Source organism: Gopherus flavomarginatus, chromosome 8 (assembly GCF_025201925.1).
Source record: "Gopherus flavomarginatus isolate rGopFla2 chromosome 8, rGopFla2.mat.asm, whole genome shotgun sequence".
Classification (NCBI taxonomy): Eukaryota; Metazoa; Chordata; order Testudines; family Testudinidae; genus Gopherus; species Gopherus flavomarginatus.
The window spans coordinates 76,028,103-76,046,673 of NC_066624.1; the positions used below are offsets into that span (position 1 = coordinate 76,028,103).

The window sequence follows — 18,571 nt, forward strand, 5'->3', positions numbered from 1 at the left end:
TTCAAAGATGCAACAATCTAATGGGCAAAATCTTGAGTAATTTATGACATGGAAAGACTGAAGTAGATGTATAGCCTTGTAATTGTCACTTAATTTTGTAATACCTCAGTGCTTCTCCATCACTGAAGAACAATCATTTTCTATTCCAATGAATAGCTTCATCACTAATCTGTTCTTTGAGGATCAGATTTTTAAATGTATTTATGTACCTACAAATGCAGACAGGTGCCGAGGGTTATTTCAAACATATCTAGCAGCCTAACTTCCATTGATTCTCTATTGACAGTGCCTGACTAGACATTGACTTCAATGGAGTTGAGTTAGGCTGGTGGAAGTGAGGTGAGAATCAGATTCCAATGTTGTTTTTGTTTTGTCAGTCAACTTCTGACAAAAAAAACCAAACAATCTTCACAAGTTGAAGGCAGAACTTTGGCTTTGAAGTGTCTGCTGCAGTTTGAACAGTTTTATGGTGCATTTTATGAAACAGAATCCTAAATAAGTAACTAAACACTATGAAAAACATGGATCTCATTACTTTGTTGGTCTGGTTTCAAGCTAGTAAACCACAGCAGATTACTGGGATATAATTGGCCCTTATCTGTTATCTATATAATACTTGCTTTATTTATATATATTAAAACAAGTTAGTGAGTAGTCCCGTGGCTACTTTCTCCATCTGTGTATGTAAAATATATGCTTTAGTAAGTTGATTGGAATGGAATGCTTTAGATTTTAATTTTATATTTTAGGCAAACTTGTACATATTCATAAAACTTTCTGTGAGGCTGCTGTAAACAAAGAATTATGTTCAGGGCCACTGCCAGAAATAAGATACGTCAGAGGTCTGTTACCCATTCAATAGAGAATCAGTCAATGGCCCAAGGGTACTTCCTTAAAAGGGAATAGGTAAAATAACTAAGCTCAAGGCCTCAAATGCATATAGTTTTAATCCTATTGTTGATTTAAGAGTATCACGAGCATTTTTTGCAATTGTAACCAAAAAAAAAAAAAAAAGGCAAAATGGATTTTGACATGACTAGAATGGTCCCAGCATCTGAAAATAAATCATGCCTTTTCTCACATTACGCTACTCAAAAGAGTCCTCATGAAGCAAGCTGCATTCTTTGCAAGTAAGGGACACAAAAACATGCTTTAGGTATACTAGCAGCTCATTCCCTTTTCTCTCTCTTATTGTCCTCCTGTTATAATAAGGCAAGACAGAGAGAGGGTCTGAAATTTTTTGATTATTTTCTTTGTCAAAAAAATGAAAAGGGAAACATTTTTTGAAAACATGGGTTTTGGTGGCACAGTTTCTTAGGTGCAGGGTGGACTGTCTGGAGAGAGTGAAAGCCTAACCCGTTAGATTGAAAAAAATGGATGTTTTGACACAATTCCGGTTCACAAAAACCTTCAAAAGCTTTTGTTTTCATTCCAATATAGAATACAAACACAAAACCTCTAAAGTTTTCTGAATAAGGAATTGTCATCTTTTGGCCAGCGTGCATGTTCTCTCTGTATAAATGGTAGGAGCATCCCGTTGCTTGATATTTCTTCCCAAGTACAAATGATACAAATTTCGACAGTTTACTGCACATAAAGCATAATGTATTGGGCCTAATTCATCCATGGTGCAATTCCACTGACAGCAACAGAGTTTCAGTCACGAGTCAGAAGCTAAATAAATCTTGAAGAGTACATTTTCAGAAGGGTGGCCTCCCTTTTCGTGGTGCGTACAAATTGCATATAGTATTTGACTTCCTTGTCCAGGATGATTAAGTGAACACTGATGCAATTGTAACGTGTGGTTCCAGAAAGTCTGTGTATTCCAAACTTGATACTTGGACTACACAGCTGTACCCTTCAGCAATGTTTGGTTGCATTTGCTGAACATGGGAGACTTTTTTCTCACATAGTTAATAGAATTCCAAAGAGTTAAACAAATGGCCTTTTTCAGTCTATACTCATTCTTAAATAATGGAAAAAAGAGACAATACCACTCAAATCTATTTCCAGAAGACTGCAACAGTAGTCTTAGCACACCTGAATGAATGCATTGTAGCCCTACAAGATTCTCCTTATACAATTTACGTGCGTTGGAGACCTTTTGCAGCAGAAGCCTTCATTATTACACGTGCCTTACTTCTTTTTAAATACAGTTAAAACTCTGTGAATTACACTTTGAGCTACTTCAGTGTTTCCTTCGTTAGTGATAGGGGCTCATAGCTGATTTAGTGGCACTAGTCTTTGACTAGTCAAAAATCTTCTCAAACAGGAGGTAATAAAGGAGTTTGGTCATTTCAAAGAAGTTCCTAGTATGTTTCTCCACATCTCTCATCCACCCAATGCGCAGTTTGCCAGAAGTACCCTCTGCATATGAGAAGACAGGTTTGGCAAATGGTAGGGGAGCCATACCTAGGTAATCCTGGCAAGTGACCCGCACCCACATGCTGCAGAAGAAGGCAAACAACCTCCCACCCCACAATTGGTCACTGCCAATCTGACCAACAGGGAAAATTCCTTCCTGACCCCACATATGGCAATCTGTTAGAACCTGAGCATGTGAGCAAGAACCAGCCAGCCAAGCACCTGAGAGAAAAAATGCTAAGTGTCACCTCAGAGCCCTGAACCCTCCCTATCCAGTGTCCCATCTCCACTTGTGGCCATCCCTAGTGCTTTAGAGCAAGGAGACTAAGAAAAACTTTAAGAATACATGTGTGTGGTGGAGGGATTTCCCTTCCTGACCCTTGCAGGTAGTTAGCTGAAACCCTGAAGCATGAGCTTTTAGGAACATAAGACAAAAACCAGAAGCGAGCCCCAGGGCTTTTGATCACTGCTCCCTGCCATCACAAGCAAACCCCTCAGACAACTGCACTCATAGCTTTCTCCAGCTCTCTCTTAAAACAGATTGTTTGCTTCCCACAGTTCCTATTGGGAGGCTTTTCCAGAACCTTACCCACCTCATGGTTAGAGACATTCTAATTTCCATCACTACCACTTTGCTTTGCCAATACATTCTGTATCCACCATTCCTGTTCCCTTTTTTTTTACTTGTTTTCCTGTCCTATTCTTCACTCCTTCCACTTTTTGCTGTCTCACCACTCTCACTGTGCCCCTGTTCAATCCCCTATTCCACAGTCCCTAACTCTCTATCTCCTCTTTCTCTCTTCTGCCATGTGTCTCCAAGCACATACCATTGGATCCACTCCTTATCCTGAAAATGTAACACAAGAGCAAAGCAGCAGTGTCCATCACCTGGTGGTGGACTGAAAGATTGAGAGTTGCATGGTCAGTGTTCCCCCATCATGTGTGAAATCCTGGCCCAAATGGAGTAAATTGAAAAACTCCCATTGACTTCAATCAAGCTAGCAATTTCACCTCATAAGCCTATAAAAGGCAGCATGGCAATATAGCAAGAAGCAGTCAAGGGAACAATTGAAAAAGGGGCTGTTCTCATTGTTCAGGAAACTGAAGTCTTAATCAACCTTAATAAGACCTCAAAATAAAATCTTTAATGACTGTCACACACACACACCCCCACATAAATATCACCTGGAATACACTGGTATCTGTGTAAGGAGGGGAGAATGGTGTACTTTAGTAAATGTCTGAATATTACGGTATTAATATGATAAGAGTGCACTTCTGTCACAAATACTGCAGAGAAATAACCAGTTTGGGGGCAGGGAAGTTTTGTGCTATGCCAAGCGCATTGTCAGCAAATGATCAATCATAAACAGTAGCAATAATTAGCAATAGCCACATCTGAGGTTTGTACAGCAACTACTTTATTGTTTTCAAATGCAAACTTTTGCATTGTTTGCTATTTTACAATTTTACAAACTAGGTATAAAAGACCATAAATAAATGACATAAGTTATGTGTACCTAAAATTCATGGAGGGGGCGTGGGGGGGAATTACAAATTAAAATAGAAAATCTATGTCTAACCCAGAGACTGTTCAAATTCATGAACCAAAAAATGTTGTTAGAATCTTTTTCTCAGTATGAACTAAATTATAATATGCCTCATACATTCTACTTTTAACCATAGTCCTTGCATATTCCAACATACTTGCAGTGATACAAAAAAATAAATGCACTCTCTCTTTATTTCTTTGATTAGTATTCAGGATTTTTTTTCTGGTTATGAAAATGTCACATAAAAGAAAAATACTGCTTTTTAAGTCCTGTTTACTGGTTAAGTACCAGCTTTTTTTTTAAATACATTTTTAAATACACAGATCCATCACAAAGTTAGTACAGCAAGAAACCTGGACGAACATCAACCGGTAGTGTGGTGAGCAGAACAATTTCTAAGAAAGGCTTGCCATGCTAGAGAGACCTGTTGATGACGTCTTCTGTAAGGAGGAAAAGATGGAAGTAAAGTCTGTAGTAACTTGTTTACTTTTTAACTCAAGCTCTGTTTAGAACTGCAATTTGAATGTGCTGGCTTTGCAATGCACACTTCCACTCCCTGACTCCTTGATAGTGTTGTATGGTTTCTGCCTTCAGCACAACTACATGAGCTTTCCCCACATCTCAGCTATATTGATCTTTAATGTATGGTTCATGAGAGCATGTAATGTTATTTTAATAATGAAAATAAAGTGGCCAGGAGAGAAGGAGGAAATAGAAGTAACTTTGAGACATTTCTTTATGGCTCCATTCAGTGCGGCATGCTCTTTTAACGTGGCAACATTCATATTTTGTCTTGGTTTTTCCAATGCATGTTTGACTGATTGCTTGTCCCGTTATAGCTTGCTGTGCTGTACTGTGCTACCTCAGTAGATATCAGTCCTCTGCAACCAGAAAGAAGGTTGAGCATATCTGTTGCTGAATTCAAAATGTGGAATGGCAGCACATTTGCCAGACTCTAGCATACAGCTACACTCTAAGGATAATTTACGGTAAATAAACAGTGAACGCTCCACACTCAGTAAACTTTTCTAGGTCGTACCGGTATTGTTAGCACTGGTCTTTGGGCCACAGAAATTACCTTGTACATTAATTCACCTATCCTTTGGCTATGGAGACTAGGAGCACGACAAACTTTTGCAACCCTTTTGTTAACAGCCGTAATCGTAAATGTCTCTTGCAATTTAATTTCCTTAACTGTTGCTGGGAGAAAATGAAGTATTTGACTGTCAGCTACAGGACACATGGTTCTCACAGCTGGCACACTGAGCAATGTGCTTCTGTGAATGGATAAGAATTGCATATATTTGTTTGCATTCAACAAGTCTTTAAAATCTTATTTTTTCAGATAAAAAAGGCTACGTAACAGTTCAGAGTTACCAGTGGATGGATACAGGCATCGTTGCCTGTCAACTTTTCATCAAGAAACTGTTTTTGATCATGAACAGGTCTTGATAAGAATAAGTGATATTGATGGAAAGCTTTATCACCGTTATGGATCTTATTATTCATCACTCCACAACATAAGTGAAAGTGCCCCTGTTCTAGTCTGCAGAACCAGTCATTAAGGTTAGTGTGGCAGCTATAAAATACATTTATAGATACAGAAATTTAAACTTTTTGTGTGTGTTTTCTTGCTACTGTTGCAGACATCATCTGCTGGGTTGTTTTCCATGTAATTCTGACTAGCGATGGATGGAATCCAGAGCTTCCAGAGATTCTTTCGGCATATTCACAGGCAGTTCTACACATGCAGCGATGCAGATCCACGAAAACACACGCGCACATTTGGAAGAGATAAGAAGTCTGTTACCCATTTTAAGAAAAAAAAATATTTATATCACTGCAATGGCACATTTTGTGTAAAATGTCACTTCAGCAATGTATATAGGCAGCTCATGTGAACTGGGTTCTGTGTCATGCCATCTGACTTGGCGTCCATGGTAATACCTGTAGTGCTCTGTCACTTGCACTCAAACAAGATGCAGCAGTGACATGCAGAGGGTACGGTGCAGGGGGATGGGGGGAGAATCAAAATATATAAATAAAACCATAAGAAGGAAGAAGAGAGTGAGGGGAAATCCCAGAAGTCTGAAGGGCTTTGATAGAGTACATTCTTCAAATGACAACTGGAGAACAGATATTGAACCTTATAGTCTTTTTGTTTTGTTTCAATGCAAAGAGGGAAATTAAAAGTCCCCACTCTTCAGGGACTGATTCCACTTATTGAGTGTCTGTGTTCCCCAGAATCAGTGCTGGTGAAGCAGGGCTTGTGGAATCTGGAAGGCTTCATGTCTGGTCTTTTGTTCTCCCATGGTCAATATGATCAATAGGAAAGGCTGTGAGGCCAATGAAGAAGAATCTATTTTCCCTGTAAAAAGGAAACAGGAACACATTAGACCAAATACAAATTCCTGGACAAACGCAGCTACAGCAGCACCTGGACAGCAGCCATTTGGATTTCCTAACAAAGTTGCCACTGCATTTACCCCTAGGTAATGAGGTTCCCTGCCCAAATAGGCAGGTGTGGGAATTGGCCAGTTTGCACAAGCCCACAACTGTTATTTTTTTTCCTTTTAAATTACATTTGTATGGTTATTATCTGTATTTAAGTGTGAAGGCAACATTCCGGCTCACTGAATAGTTTAAAGAAATAATGTAGGAAGAAAAGGTGCAGGATTTCCAGTTGACTGTGTTCTATCTGCACTGCTCAGAAATGGTAGTATTAATGGAAGTCCAACCATTAACAGTGCCTTCTGTTACCCAAAAGCATGTCATTGTGTCTTCCAGGAGCAGTAGAGTTAATCCCACAAATCATGGCGAGGTGTAAACAATAGAGAATCTCCAAATGCAATGGAATGAACAATTCCCAGAGAGAGAGAGAGAGAGAGGTGTTGTAAATGGTTTATATTAGCAGGGGAACAGAGAACCACACCAAAGCCAACTGTGTATGTGCGCGTGTGTCAGCAGCAAGGATCAACACTGCATTTCCTCGTAGCCCTGACCCACTATGCCAATTCCACAGTGGCAAACAAAGGTGTGTTCAGGTGGTTATTATGAAGAACTGATGAATCCTGGACTTACTTGCAGGCAACGCAACTGGGTAACGTGGGTAAGTCCAACAGAATTAAAAACACTACCAGCAGGTGGGGAAAATGACTTCCAAATGAGACAAAGAGGGTTTTCTTTCAGAGTGGATGGAAAGTACAATTCACATGTATATATGAAGAATTCCCACTGGAATTCAGGAGCATCTTCTTGGCTAAGTTAATGACAGTTTAGCCTGCCAATGACCAGTACAAAGATCAGCCTGTGCTTCTGTGCATGCAATTTTCTACTAAAAAAACACACGTTTAAAACTAAAAAAGCTCATGAATTTATCAGGTGAATTTAGTGAAGTGAACTTCTTTTGTATCCCTTTTTGCTAAGAAGCTTTCATTTCCCTTGCAGCATAATTGACACCCTGCAGTTTCCTAATGCAAAGTCCTGAGTGGAATAATCATTTTTTAGTTAAGAAAAAACTCCATTTTCCATTTAAGTTCTCTTTCTACTACCCCTTCAGTTTTACACACACACACACACACACACACACACACCCCTACCTTTCCTCCAGTTAAAAACATGTTCATGTTCTTGCCCATTCACCACTCTCATTTGATCACAGTGAAGTTAGTATGAGTGGCAGCACTGAAAATTTAGTTTCTGAACTGCCTTCAAGAAAAAGAAAATATTGAAATACTCTGACCTTATTGTTACTAGATGCCTACTACATAATTCTCCAAATTGTCCAGAGAATTGGGTACATTTTTTTTTATTTAAAAGATAGCCTTGACTTTCTATAGCAGGTTTGCAGCAAGGGGAAGATAAATGTCTCTGAACTGAACAAAGGATATTTGCTGGCAAAGTACAAATGTCAGATCATTCAAATGAATCTCCAGGTCTTACATCTTCCAGCAAAATAATGTTAAAACATGATGGTCTAAGTACTTTTTTAAACAAATCTCAAATTCCTCCCAAATAGAAAAGCTCTTATGAGTAATGTTGCAAAAAGGTTTTTACTAAGTTGTGATGATTTTACAGGTCTCAAATTTAGGATCCCACATTCTGAACAACTTGCTTTCAGAATAAGCTGGGACCTGGGGATTGGGGAGAAAGCTAGTGGTTCAAATCAGCAAGTTATTGTTACAAGTGACAAAAAATAATGAGAATGACTTTGTTATAATGGAAAGTTTGACTTGTTCAATCAAGTCAACTGTTTTGGATTCAGAATAAATAGTGACTTTAAACTTCAACATATCAAACTCAGTCATTTTTTGAAGCTGCTGTCAGGTGTAGAGGTGGACCAAAAGCAACTGTGACCTGAGAGATGATCTCATCATTTTTGAAATGTGAAGTTCACCCTACTAAGACTCTGTCTGTTATTCACAAAACTTTGCAAAAATCAATGCTCAGGGGCATGAAAGTCCTCTTCTCTGCACCTCCACATCAAAGCACAAATGGGTCTACTATTCAGATACACTAAGGTCTGGCAAGGTACTACTGCTCTGGTAGTGTAAAGTGGCCTTAAACGGACTGTATGTGTAATTTATGCCCAATTTAAGGCCTCTTTACACTAACAGAACAGTGTTAATGGATCTTCATACAAATAAAATTCAAGCCCAAATGTGTCTGGAGCTCTCTTGATCTCACCAAACTGAATCCCCACGTGATCAAATAAAAATGCAGGGATCTCCTAGACTAGAGTAACATTTTTGTTTGATGTGTACCCATCACTACACACTAGCTTACATGTGCAAAAGGAAGAAAAAATGCATGTATAATTCCATTTTACTCCATTCTTGGTCACATAACACCACAGATGTGACAGCAGAGACTGAACTTCAGCCTAAAAAGAAGGTCAGAGGGTTTGCTTTGATTGTTCTACCTAAGTAGAGTATATCATGTTTCCAAAGACCAAGGGAAATCTTATATCTGTGGTTCCCCTCTAATGGCACATTTACCAATACTGGTGCTTTTAGGCATTAGTGCCTGTTTCTCTGTTTTCCCACCACTACTGCAGAGTCCAATCCTTCACCCACCAGTGAGAAATCAACAGGAACAGGGGTAGGCTCTTCATGATGAACTGTGCACCAACACCATCTACTTCCCATCATCTATACACATTTCAACCCACAATTGAGCTTGCAAGTGAGACTAAGGTTTGGAACAGCCCAATTTCCATTGTCACTAAAGAGTGCATGCAACTGAATGTGGCGCAGTAGGAACAGTTGAGCTTAGTCTGGCAAACTAGTAAAGGTTTATCCAAAACAATCGGGAATCACAATCCTACATGCATTTTCTTCCACGCAGTATTTACAGGTAATAGTATAGTTTGAAAAAATAAAAACACCAGGAATAGAATGGAGGCTATACTTTCACTGACCTTTTCAGTGTTGCAAGAGTGATTGCTCCTTCAAAGGGGAAAGGGATGAGAGTCTGGAAGTTTCACAGTCAAGACTGTCACAGCTGACTGTCAGATGTTTGCAAAAGGTTTACAGATTTACAACTCAGTATGGCACAACAACAGCCAATAACAAATCCCCCCAGAAGTCCAGTTTTGTCCAGTAATCCTCAAGGTGGGTTATTCCCGATCTCACCCTGTAAATGGGTAAATCACTAACTGAGAGGCACTGATCAGCTGAACAATATTCTCACTGAGGTTTCTGCATGGTATCAGTGACATGCTGAGTCTGCAGAAAATATCCTGGGGTAGATTCTTCGTTCCAGTGAAAGATGCACAAGCATGGTTTATCCCACAAATAAAATACTGTGGTTGTAACCCCCAGGTCGTTGGAGGAAGGAAGAATAATTATTTTTTAAGCACAGTATCTGGCAGCAAACACAGCATCAAAACTTGAATGTGATGTTATATTTATATAGATACATGTATTTTACATATCCTTGATGAACAGAAGTATATTCCAAGAAACAATTTGTTCCAGGTCTGGTTTAAAATGACGGCTTGTCATTTTGATAGGACCCCCTCCCCACGGTTTCAGCAATCGGTACAGCAAGCAATGCTGCAGGTCTTTATTTCAAAGGGCAAGGAGACGAAGTAAAAAAAGTGCAGTTCTTCAATTAAAGTGCATGGATGAGGTAAACTAATTTCAAGAGTTTGAGTTTATTCAGTACAGGCTCAGACGGGAACCATTCTGCCGTGCATCTGTTGCATTTGGGTCCGCATTGCCTGGACGCTGCTCAAAATCTTGTTCTGGTGCGCAACGGTGGTAATCCCAATTCTCGTCAGATCACTGATTAAAACAAGAAAAGAAGCAGAGGGCTGAGAACATGTGTTAAATGCTGACGCAAAGCAACATATGAGAGTCAACCACATGTAATACTGCAAAAGCAAGGCAGATGTATAGAAATGTTTAATTAAATAACTGAAGGCACTGTGGAAGCATTTTAAAGTTCTACTCCATCCAAATGAAAGGCATTCCATTCCTTTAATGAGTGTAATGATGTGTTGCACAAAGCAAAAGAAGCCGATTAAATCCAGATTTACCAGTTTTTGTTATATGCTGAGTACTTACTCCTGGTTCATATGTACCACAGCCTCTAGGGTTGTATAGCCAGCAGCTGTGAAGTTATCCTTATATCGATCCATTTTAATGGCCTGAAGCCAATCCCCAACAGAAACGACGGCTGAGAATTCCGGAGAACTCGGATCCAACAGAGCAGTGTTTGGTCTAGGAGCAGAAAATACATGGACAGACAACAGGTATTAGCTGGTTAACAGAACAAAGTTTAAGCTCTGCAATGATTACGCTGGGACTAGGCAAAACAGAAGATTAGTTCAAACAAGGGAAGCATGGTGCCTGTAACTAGGAAAAATTGGGGCTCATGCACTATAAAATGTAACCAATGACAAATTCAGCAACCATATAAAAACAGGCCAATTGTCCCCAAGAATAAATTTGATTCCAGGTGTCTACTGTTATCAAATCATTGTGCCTTTTATAGTATAAGCCCCAGATGCAACAAAGTTCATCGAAAACACTTTGTGCTCAGCAAACCATGAGGTCCTGAATGCTGCAACATGTTCAGGCTACTGTGTCTGTATCCTGCATACAGCAATTCAAGCACTTGCCAAATTTGCTTATGTCACACCTCAGTTCAGCAACTACAGAAACACTACTGAAGTATGAGCAGAGGAACTGTGAGCTCAGAACCTGCCAGACTGGATTGGAGCTCAAACCTCAGGGAGAGTTCAGCTCAGGCAGGCTTCTAGCCAGGTTTGCAAGCAGGCTCCGTGCGTTCAAACAAACTCAGGACAGCCGGGAGTTAATCCCCTCTTTAATCAATCCATTCCTGATCAGCACGTGTGCAGGGATTGGTGGGAATAATGGTAGCTTTGATCTTTGTTTGCTCTGTGGAATGTGCTTCTTATTTTCCATTGTAGAGATTCTGGAATAATTATTTTAACAAATTCAGTGCCTATTTAATAGCTCATTTATTATTTTATGTATTTTGAAAATTGCAATGTTTTTCATTAAGCCACTGTAAATTACTACCATAGATCTAAACAAAGCAAATGCCATCTTGATCATTTATTTTAAAATGCATAGCATCAAAGACTGGTTCTGCAATGCTGTTATATATTGTCTAGACGGATTGGGTTCACATTGGTAGCACTTAACACAACATTCACCCATACTTTCTTGCAGTCTGTTCAGTGCCCCTTTTCATATTACATATAATGCATACACAACAATTTGCAGTCTAAAAGAAAAGAAGTCTACAAATGGGATTTGGACACAGGGTAAAGGGACACACAACAGACTGTCAACTATTGTAATAACTAAATGTAGTCAAAGATATGTTATCTGTGAGCTGGAATCAAATCAAGTTGGAGGAGATTAAACAGTTGGTATTATGACTTTCTCATTCTTAAATTATTTAAACCACAGAGGTGGATACACACGCCAGGCTACAGCTGCAATTAGGGCAATCTGGAGGAAGTGTGGTGATAGTGGCCTCAGAGGGCTAATAACCTGTCTTTGGTAATGTAAATGGTAAGCAATAGTCACCGAGGGATCCACTAGTTTAAAAGTGAAAAACAGCTTTTTCCATTATGCTGGCCTGCCAGCGGCTGAATCAGGAACTGTCTGGCCTCTGTTATTGCTCCACTGATTCCGGGAGACTCATTCCAGGCAGCATAGAGAATATATATCTTATTTCCTTTCTGTTCAGGGATCGGATCATGTTTAGGATTTTTTTTCCTCCATCATCCTTCTCTGCTAATTTTCTTCTCCCTCCAGACCCTTCCACTTATTCATTTCAAGCAGACTTAATTTTGCTTTAAAACCAGACAAACACATTCCCAAATAAAGGTCTAGATCCTCCGCTGGTGTTAATTGGTGAAATTCCATTGATTTCAAGAGTTCCACTGATTTGCACCACCTGAATATCTGGCCCAAAATAAAGATCTCTTTAACAGCTTTGAAATTTTCTTTGCAACGTGACACAGGATCAGTACAGACATGAAACTTTGTCTTGCCACAAAATCAAATTCAAATTCACATAATTAATCCACACCTTCGCTGTGCCCACAAGGCTTTGGCTGTAATGCTGTAACGCTCATTTGCAAATCCTATCTAGGGTTTATAAAACTTGATGATGTACTTTTTTCTTTAGCAAACCAGGTCACTCCTACTAGTTACATTGCACTGAAGCAGACCCCTTCAGGATCTTTTATTGAAAAAAAGAGAGACTCAGCATGTCTTGTTTTGTCAAGAAAACATCACTTAATTGCATCAGATCTTTTCAAAGCCACCCTTAAATCTATGTTATAAAAATATTCGGAGCTGGTAGGATAAACCAATTGCTTTCCTTATTCAGTTTCTACTTTCACAGAGCCAGGAGCATCTGGGCCCCACAGTCGGATGGAATGTCAGAATAACCCCAATGGGAGACAATCTTCCGCTGGATAAAAAAGGCTGTGCAGTCTAGCAAGCACTGTGAGGCATACCTTCGTGTGAGCACAGTTTAGGTGAGTTACAGCTTGCCTGTCACCTCTAATGTATTCCCTCATAGATCACCATTAAAAAAGCACAGCTGACCTGGAGTTCTCGGTGCCTGTCCTCTTCAAGCTGTTCGGGTTGCGGATGAGTTTGTCCAGCATGTTGACAATCTGTCCGAATTTAGGCCTGTCGCTGCGTTCCTTCTGCCAGCAGTCCAGCATCAGCTGATGGAGAGCGATGGGGCAGTCCATTGGGGGTGGCAGGCGATACCCTTCCTCAATGGCTTTAATAACCTACCCACAGCACCATTAAAGAACAGTTAAAGAACTTCACAGACTGTAGCTGTGTATAAACCGTTCTACGTTGACCCTAAGCATGGAAACAAACCCACAACAAAAGGAAACAATGTGGAAAATAAAATTCAAACTCAAGCCGCTGTTGAGGCCTACCTACTCTCACCATTTCCTTTTGCGAATTCAGAAATTAATTAAGGTTTAAAACCAGAGGAGATGAGCACATTTAGGGAACATCTATGGTGCAGGGAAGACAATCACATGCATTTCAAGCTCATGAGTGGGGATAAATATCATAAACATTTGTTGCATTAGGTATGGCTTCCGAAGCACACGTCTTCAAAGATGCTGCCCATTGACGAGCCACACACAAAAATAACACAGATGAGGATCACTGTTTTCCTGAAATACAGTGGGGCCGGAGTTAAACTGCTGGTCATCTTGGATAGGGGTGAGGAGGCGCAATGCCACAGCAAGAATCCTGCAGGAATTTCAGCCAGTTCTGAGGACTGCACCTCAGCGCCAGAGCTCCCTTCACCCTGTCTCAGGGTGCAGCCTGTGCTCTCCCTCCTCTTGAGCTAGCTCAGCTCCACTAGCAGTGCAATCTAGCATAGGGCCTGTGCTCTCTCCCCAGTTGTGACTGGTTGATATTCAAAGGGGAGGGGGAGTCTCCTTCCATCCTCTTCCTCCCCTTGCACATTCCCACCTGGACAGTCACAATCTGGCCTATTGTGTCAGTTAACGTGTGCAGCTTACTTGTTAACTATTAACAGCATGCAACCTGATCCAAAGCCTGACTCTATGCAACTACCTCACACCCTCTGTACATATAGCTCATTACTATCCGAGGGTAGTATGGAAATCTATGCGGTCATTCCAATCTATGCGTTCTTAATAGATGGTACCCACATCACAGCCCTTTCCCCCATCACAGCTGGAACTAATGGACACCTTTGTTGGCAGACTTAGCAGAGAACAAAGATCAATAGTCAATGAATCAATACTCCAGTAGACTGAATTATGCTGTTACCCCTAGAGCTGGTCTCCAGAACAGTGGCTAAGACACGATGCCTGACAGTCTGGAGATGCTTGCACTGCCTCTGACCATTTAGAGAATAAGGAGAACTAGTGTTGCCTGGGCAGTCAATCTAGTACTTTTCACAAACCATTCATCACCACTGCATTGTCTTTCTTTGTCTATGTAATTCTCTATGTATGAAGTGAGCTGCACAACACTTTTTCCTTTAGGAGCCACAGACAATACCATAGCTACCTCACCAGTTTTTGGATCTATCTTGACCCATCAGACAGGGAAGGCATCTGGAAACCCACTTCTGTATTGCTCTGAATTACCTATTATTGCTAACGAATGTGTTTCCAAGGTGCATCTGGTGCTTTGTTTTCTTGTAAAGCCTTGATGACTTCCTGTTGATACAGGAGGGCAAGGCAGGGTGCCAGAGGAGATATCCACATCAGAAGGAAATGTAATTAAATTCCCTTTTTTAGATTAAATGCCATCCACATGTAAATGCTCTTTGAAAATGTTCAGCTCCATATAAGAAAGTGGATGATTTGTAAAATGTTATTTAACTTCCCACCTTTGACTCCATAAGCATATATTCTGGTTAACTTTTTCTCCACTCATTTATTTGCTTATAAAACCCTTGGGAAAGGGATTCTATCCAGCCCATGTATTATTTTCACAGGAAATATTTGTTTTATTGAGTAAAAATTCTATTAGTGTAGACCCTTATTAGTATTATTATTAAAAACTCTTCTGAAATAACAGTCATTGTGTGTACTCCCCTTTGGAATAGGATGAAGTAGTCCAGATGGTACTGTTAAAAGGGACTTGCATAATTTAAGAACAATCATTTAGTGAAGCTGTTTTTTAATGTCCTCTTGGGGAAACTATTCCATTGTCAAGGGATGCTTTGAGTGATAATCACAGTTATACCTTGCATGCATTGTTCTGAATATTGTAAAAGAAATAAAATTATATGAACAACAAATACTAATAATTTCAAGTATACTAGGGTTTGGGAAATTAACTCTTAATGGGAAGCCCCATAAATTCAAGTGTTTTTTCCCCAGTAACCCTCAGTGAAGTTTAATATTAATACTCACATTGTCCTTCTCTTTTTAACATAATTATTTCTGAAATATTTTAAATGAGAATTTATGAACATTTCAGCTCCATTCCTCACTCTTCTATTTCCTTTAAAACTGTTAATAATTTTTTTCTAGAAATCATAACACATTGCAGAAAGTATAGAAGTAAGAGCAATATACAACATGTAGACTCTGATTCAAGAAAACGTTTAAGCACACACTTCACGTTAAACATGCGGCTAAGTCCTATTGACTTTTAATGGGACTTAAAAACTTGCTTAAGTGCTTTTTTGCATAGGGATCCTTTTTTTGGATCATGGTCATTGTGTTTTCTGGAATTCACCTAATCAACGGGTTCAGAAGAGTGCCTCATCTAAGTCTACAAGCTCAACTTCATATAACACTTGCAATAGATGCACAAATAGATCAATTACAGGTCACTTGTGGGTGCAGGATACCAGACATGATGAAGCAAGGTCTGATCCAAAATGGAAAATTTTATATAAGGGTCTGATCTTGCAAAGGGAAACATGTGGGCAAGGGAGTCCATTCATGCTACTACTCCTTTTGCAAAATTTGGGCCTAACACATCACCACCACACTGGGATTGCGAGGAAAGAAGAAAAAAATGAAACGAAGAGGAAGAAAAAAAATAAAACAACACCATAAAGGAACTCACATCTTGATTGGACATATCCCAGTAAGGTCTCTCTCCATATGACATCACTTCCCACATTACAATGCCATAGCTCCACACATCACTAGCTGATGTAAATTTACGATAGGCAATTGCTTCTGGTGCAGTCCACCTGATAGGAATTTTGCCACCCTGTTAAAAACAGAAGAAGACAGAGGCTGGTAAGCTACTAGACTGACACTTCATGTGGATGTCACTGTGCTATGTCACTGGCTTCAAAACTGCAAGACAGAGCCCTGGAGACAGATGCCATCCATCTGTTTTCTTTAGTCACAGGGATGCAAATAAGTAAATTGTTAAATGTATTTTTATCAGCCCACTGCCAGATTTCTGCTTAGGGCTACAGTGAGCATGGGAAAAAGCCAGGAGTTTATAAAGGCATATATTAGAGGATTAGTATACAAAACAAATAAGTACACACTGTTAGTGCAAGGGCTTGACTATTTTCTTGCTTGCCTGTCTGACCTACTTGTCCCATGTCCAACAAAGTGTGGTTATAGACTCCCCCCCTCCCCCAGAACAGCAAAATAATGAGAAGATCATCGGGGAAGCTGTATGAAATACTGTGCTTTTCCCTCTGGACGATATCCCGTACATAACTCTGAAGTAGAGTAAATCAGCTTTCAGGCTCCTACAGTCAGTATAGGAACAGTTAAGTATAGTATCATGTAACAGGACCACTTCTGATACCAGCAAACTTTGGGGAGAGCTTTTTTTTATTGCATTTTTTTGACACGCACAAATAAAAAGGCTCGGGCACCTGAATTAGGCCATTGGGGTTAGTTAATGTTTTAAAAAGAACTCCATCCCGTTTATCTGATTTTGCCTCAAGTGATGCTGTGCCAGAGATTTCTCCTTTTGTTTATGCTAATGCACAAGGTGTTTTTAATTGAGCTTTAGGTTTCCTGCAGTCCCATCTGGGAACACTACTGAAAGTTGAACAAAGATGTTTTTTCTTCTGTGTTATAATTTATGTTGTTGAGTTTCTTTTTCTTTGCATTTTATAGAGACACCTTTTGTTCCTAACTGCTTGTCCTTTGTGTCTGTTTACCTGGCTGATAGTTTATTGTCCATTGTGTGTCTGTCGAGTGTTTAGTATGGGGCTCTTCCAGACCCCATGGAAAGCAATGGGAGTCTTTCCACTGACTTCAAAGGGCTTTAGATAAGGCCCTGTGTGAATGCATATATGCATTAGTATGTCTTTTTCGTCTGTGACTACAGCTTTAGGATGCTTTCACTTCAATGAGTTAGAATCCTGATGGGGAATAGAACGGACAATTATGTTAAGATAGGACAAGTGCTTTACAAAAAAAAAAAAGCACTTCACTGTATTATCTGTGACCGTGAAGCAAACTCCCTTCTTCTGTCAAACACAGATGTATGGACACGGCTTATATGCGCTTGTTATTTTAAAAATTGTCAGTAAAGCTCAACATTTTTTTAAGCTGATCGAGTACAGTGGAGCTCATCCAAATGTTCCCAGCACTTCATTACTGATACTAAAAGAAGACAATGTACTGTAATGCAAATTACATTGATTCACTGCAGTTTGCTCAGAGAAAACAGAGTACTATATTTGTACTCCCTAAATTCAAAGGGAAGCTTTTCAGTAGTTTCTGTCTTGCCCTGGTATATTTGTCTATACTTTTATTTGGTTGAATACAGCTTTCCAGATTTCTGTTTCAGCCCCCCTCTCTCAGCACCCTTATTAGTGGGAAATACCAGGGTTGGCCAGCGTTTAATACTACATAAGTCTATTTTTCCTCACAATGAACTGTGAATTCATTAAAGGATGAGTATAGGGATTAAACCACAAAAATTGAATACTGTAGACAATCTCTGCACTCAGGAGAACAGATGGAGAATGGCAGATATTTAAAAATGCAACAAGCAGCAATTAAAAAAAGACTTTATAAAATCTCTAACTTTTGCCTGGTGAATCTTAATTTCAAAGGTGTTGGTAATGGCAGAATATTGCTGGTGAGCAGCAGTGTTGGTATCGTTACATGCAGAATACTAAAACTAGGATAGCAAAATTAGTAGCACTATGCTGCTAAAATTCGAATGGTATTACATATCTACCCCCACTTTTTCATATTTAAATATTAATTTGCATATTATTAATAATGAACAGAAAATCTTCATTGTGTAAATGGTCTTTGTAATTTATCAGGCATCTATAGCATAAACTGCTTAGGGGTTGGACATCTTGAGAAGTTCTTTAATCACAATTAGAACAGAATCACAGAATCTATTTTAGGGGCACGAAGAGGCCGTCCACATCATCTAGGCCCAGATTCTGCAAACATTTAAGTGCATACCTATATATGCACACATGAGTAGTTCCACTAAATTCAGTGGGACTATGCACAAAATTAAGCACTTGCATAAACATTTGCAGGAGTAGGACCCAAAACCCTAATTCCTGGTCTCACGCTCCTGTCACCATCTCCTAGTACACTGAAGGCAAGAAAATGGGCTGGAACCTAACAGAGGTATATTGATGTAGCTGCATTGAAATTAATGGATCTACAATGATTTACACTGGCTGAG

The 18,571-nt window shown here is 39.6% G+C and overlaps 1 protein-coding gene across 1 annotated transcript in view; it reads right to left on the reverse strand.

Moving 5' to 3' along the window:
• Window positions 1–3,763: 3,763 nt before the first annotated feature.
• The window catches only part of EPHA4 (EPH receptor A4), a 135,703-nt gene continuing 120,895 nt past the window's right edge, over window positions 3,764–18,571 (reverse strand). Inside the window, exons 14-18 of the mRNA XM_050964015.1 lie at window positions 16,001–16,150; window positions 13,016–13,209; window positions 10,487–10,642; window positions 9,337–10,204; window positions 3,764–6,285 (exon numbers count right to left, since the gene is read on the reverse strand). Of these exons, the coding sequence (XP_050819972.1) occupies window positions 10,090–10,204; window positions 10,487–10,642; window positions 13,016–13,209; window positions 16,001–16,150 (615 nt within the window). The 3' untranslated portion in view covers window positions 3,764–6,285; window positions 9,337–10,089. The remainder of the gene's footprint in view (window positions 6,286–9,336; window positions 10,205–10,486; window positions 10,643–13,015; window positions 13,210–16,000; window positions 16,151–18,571) is intronic.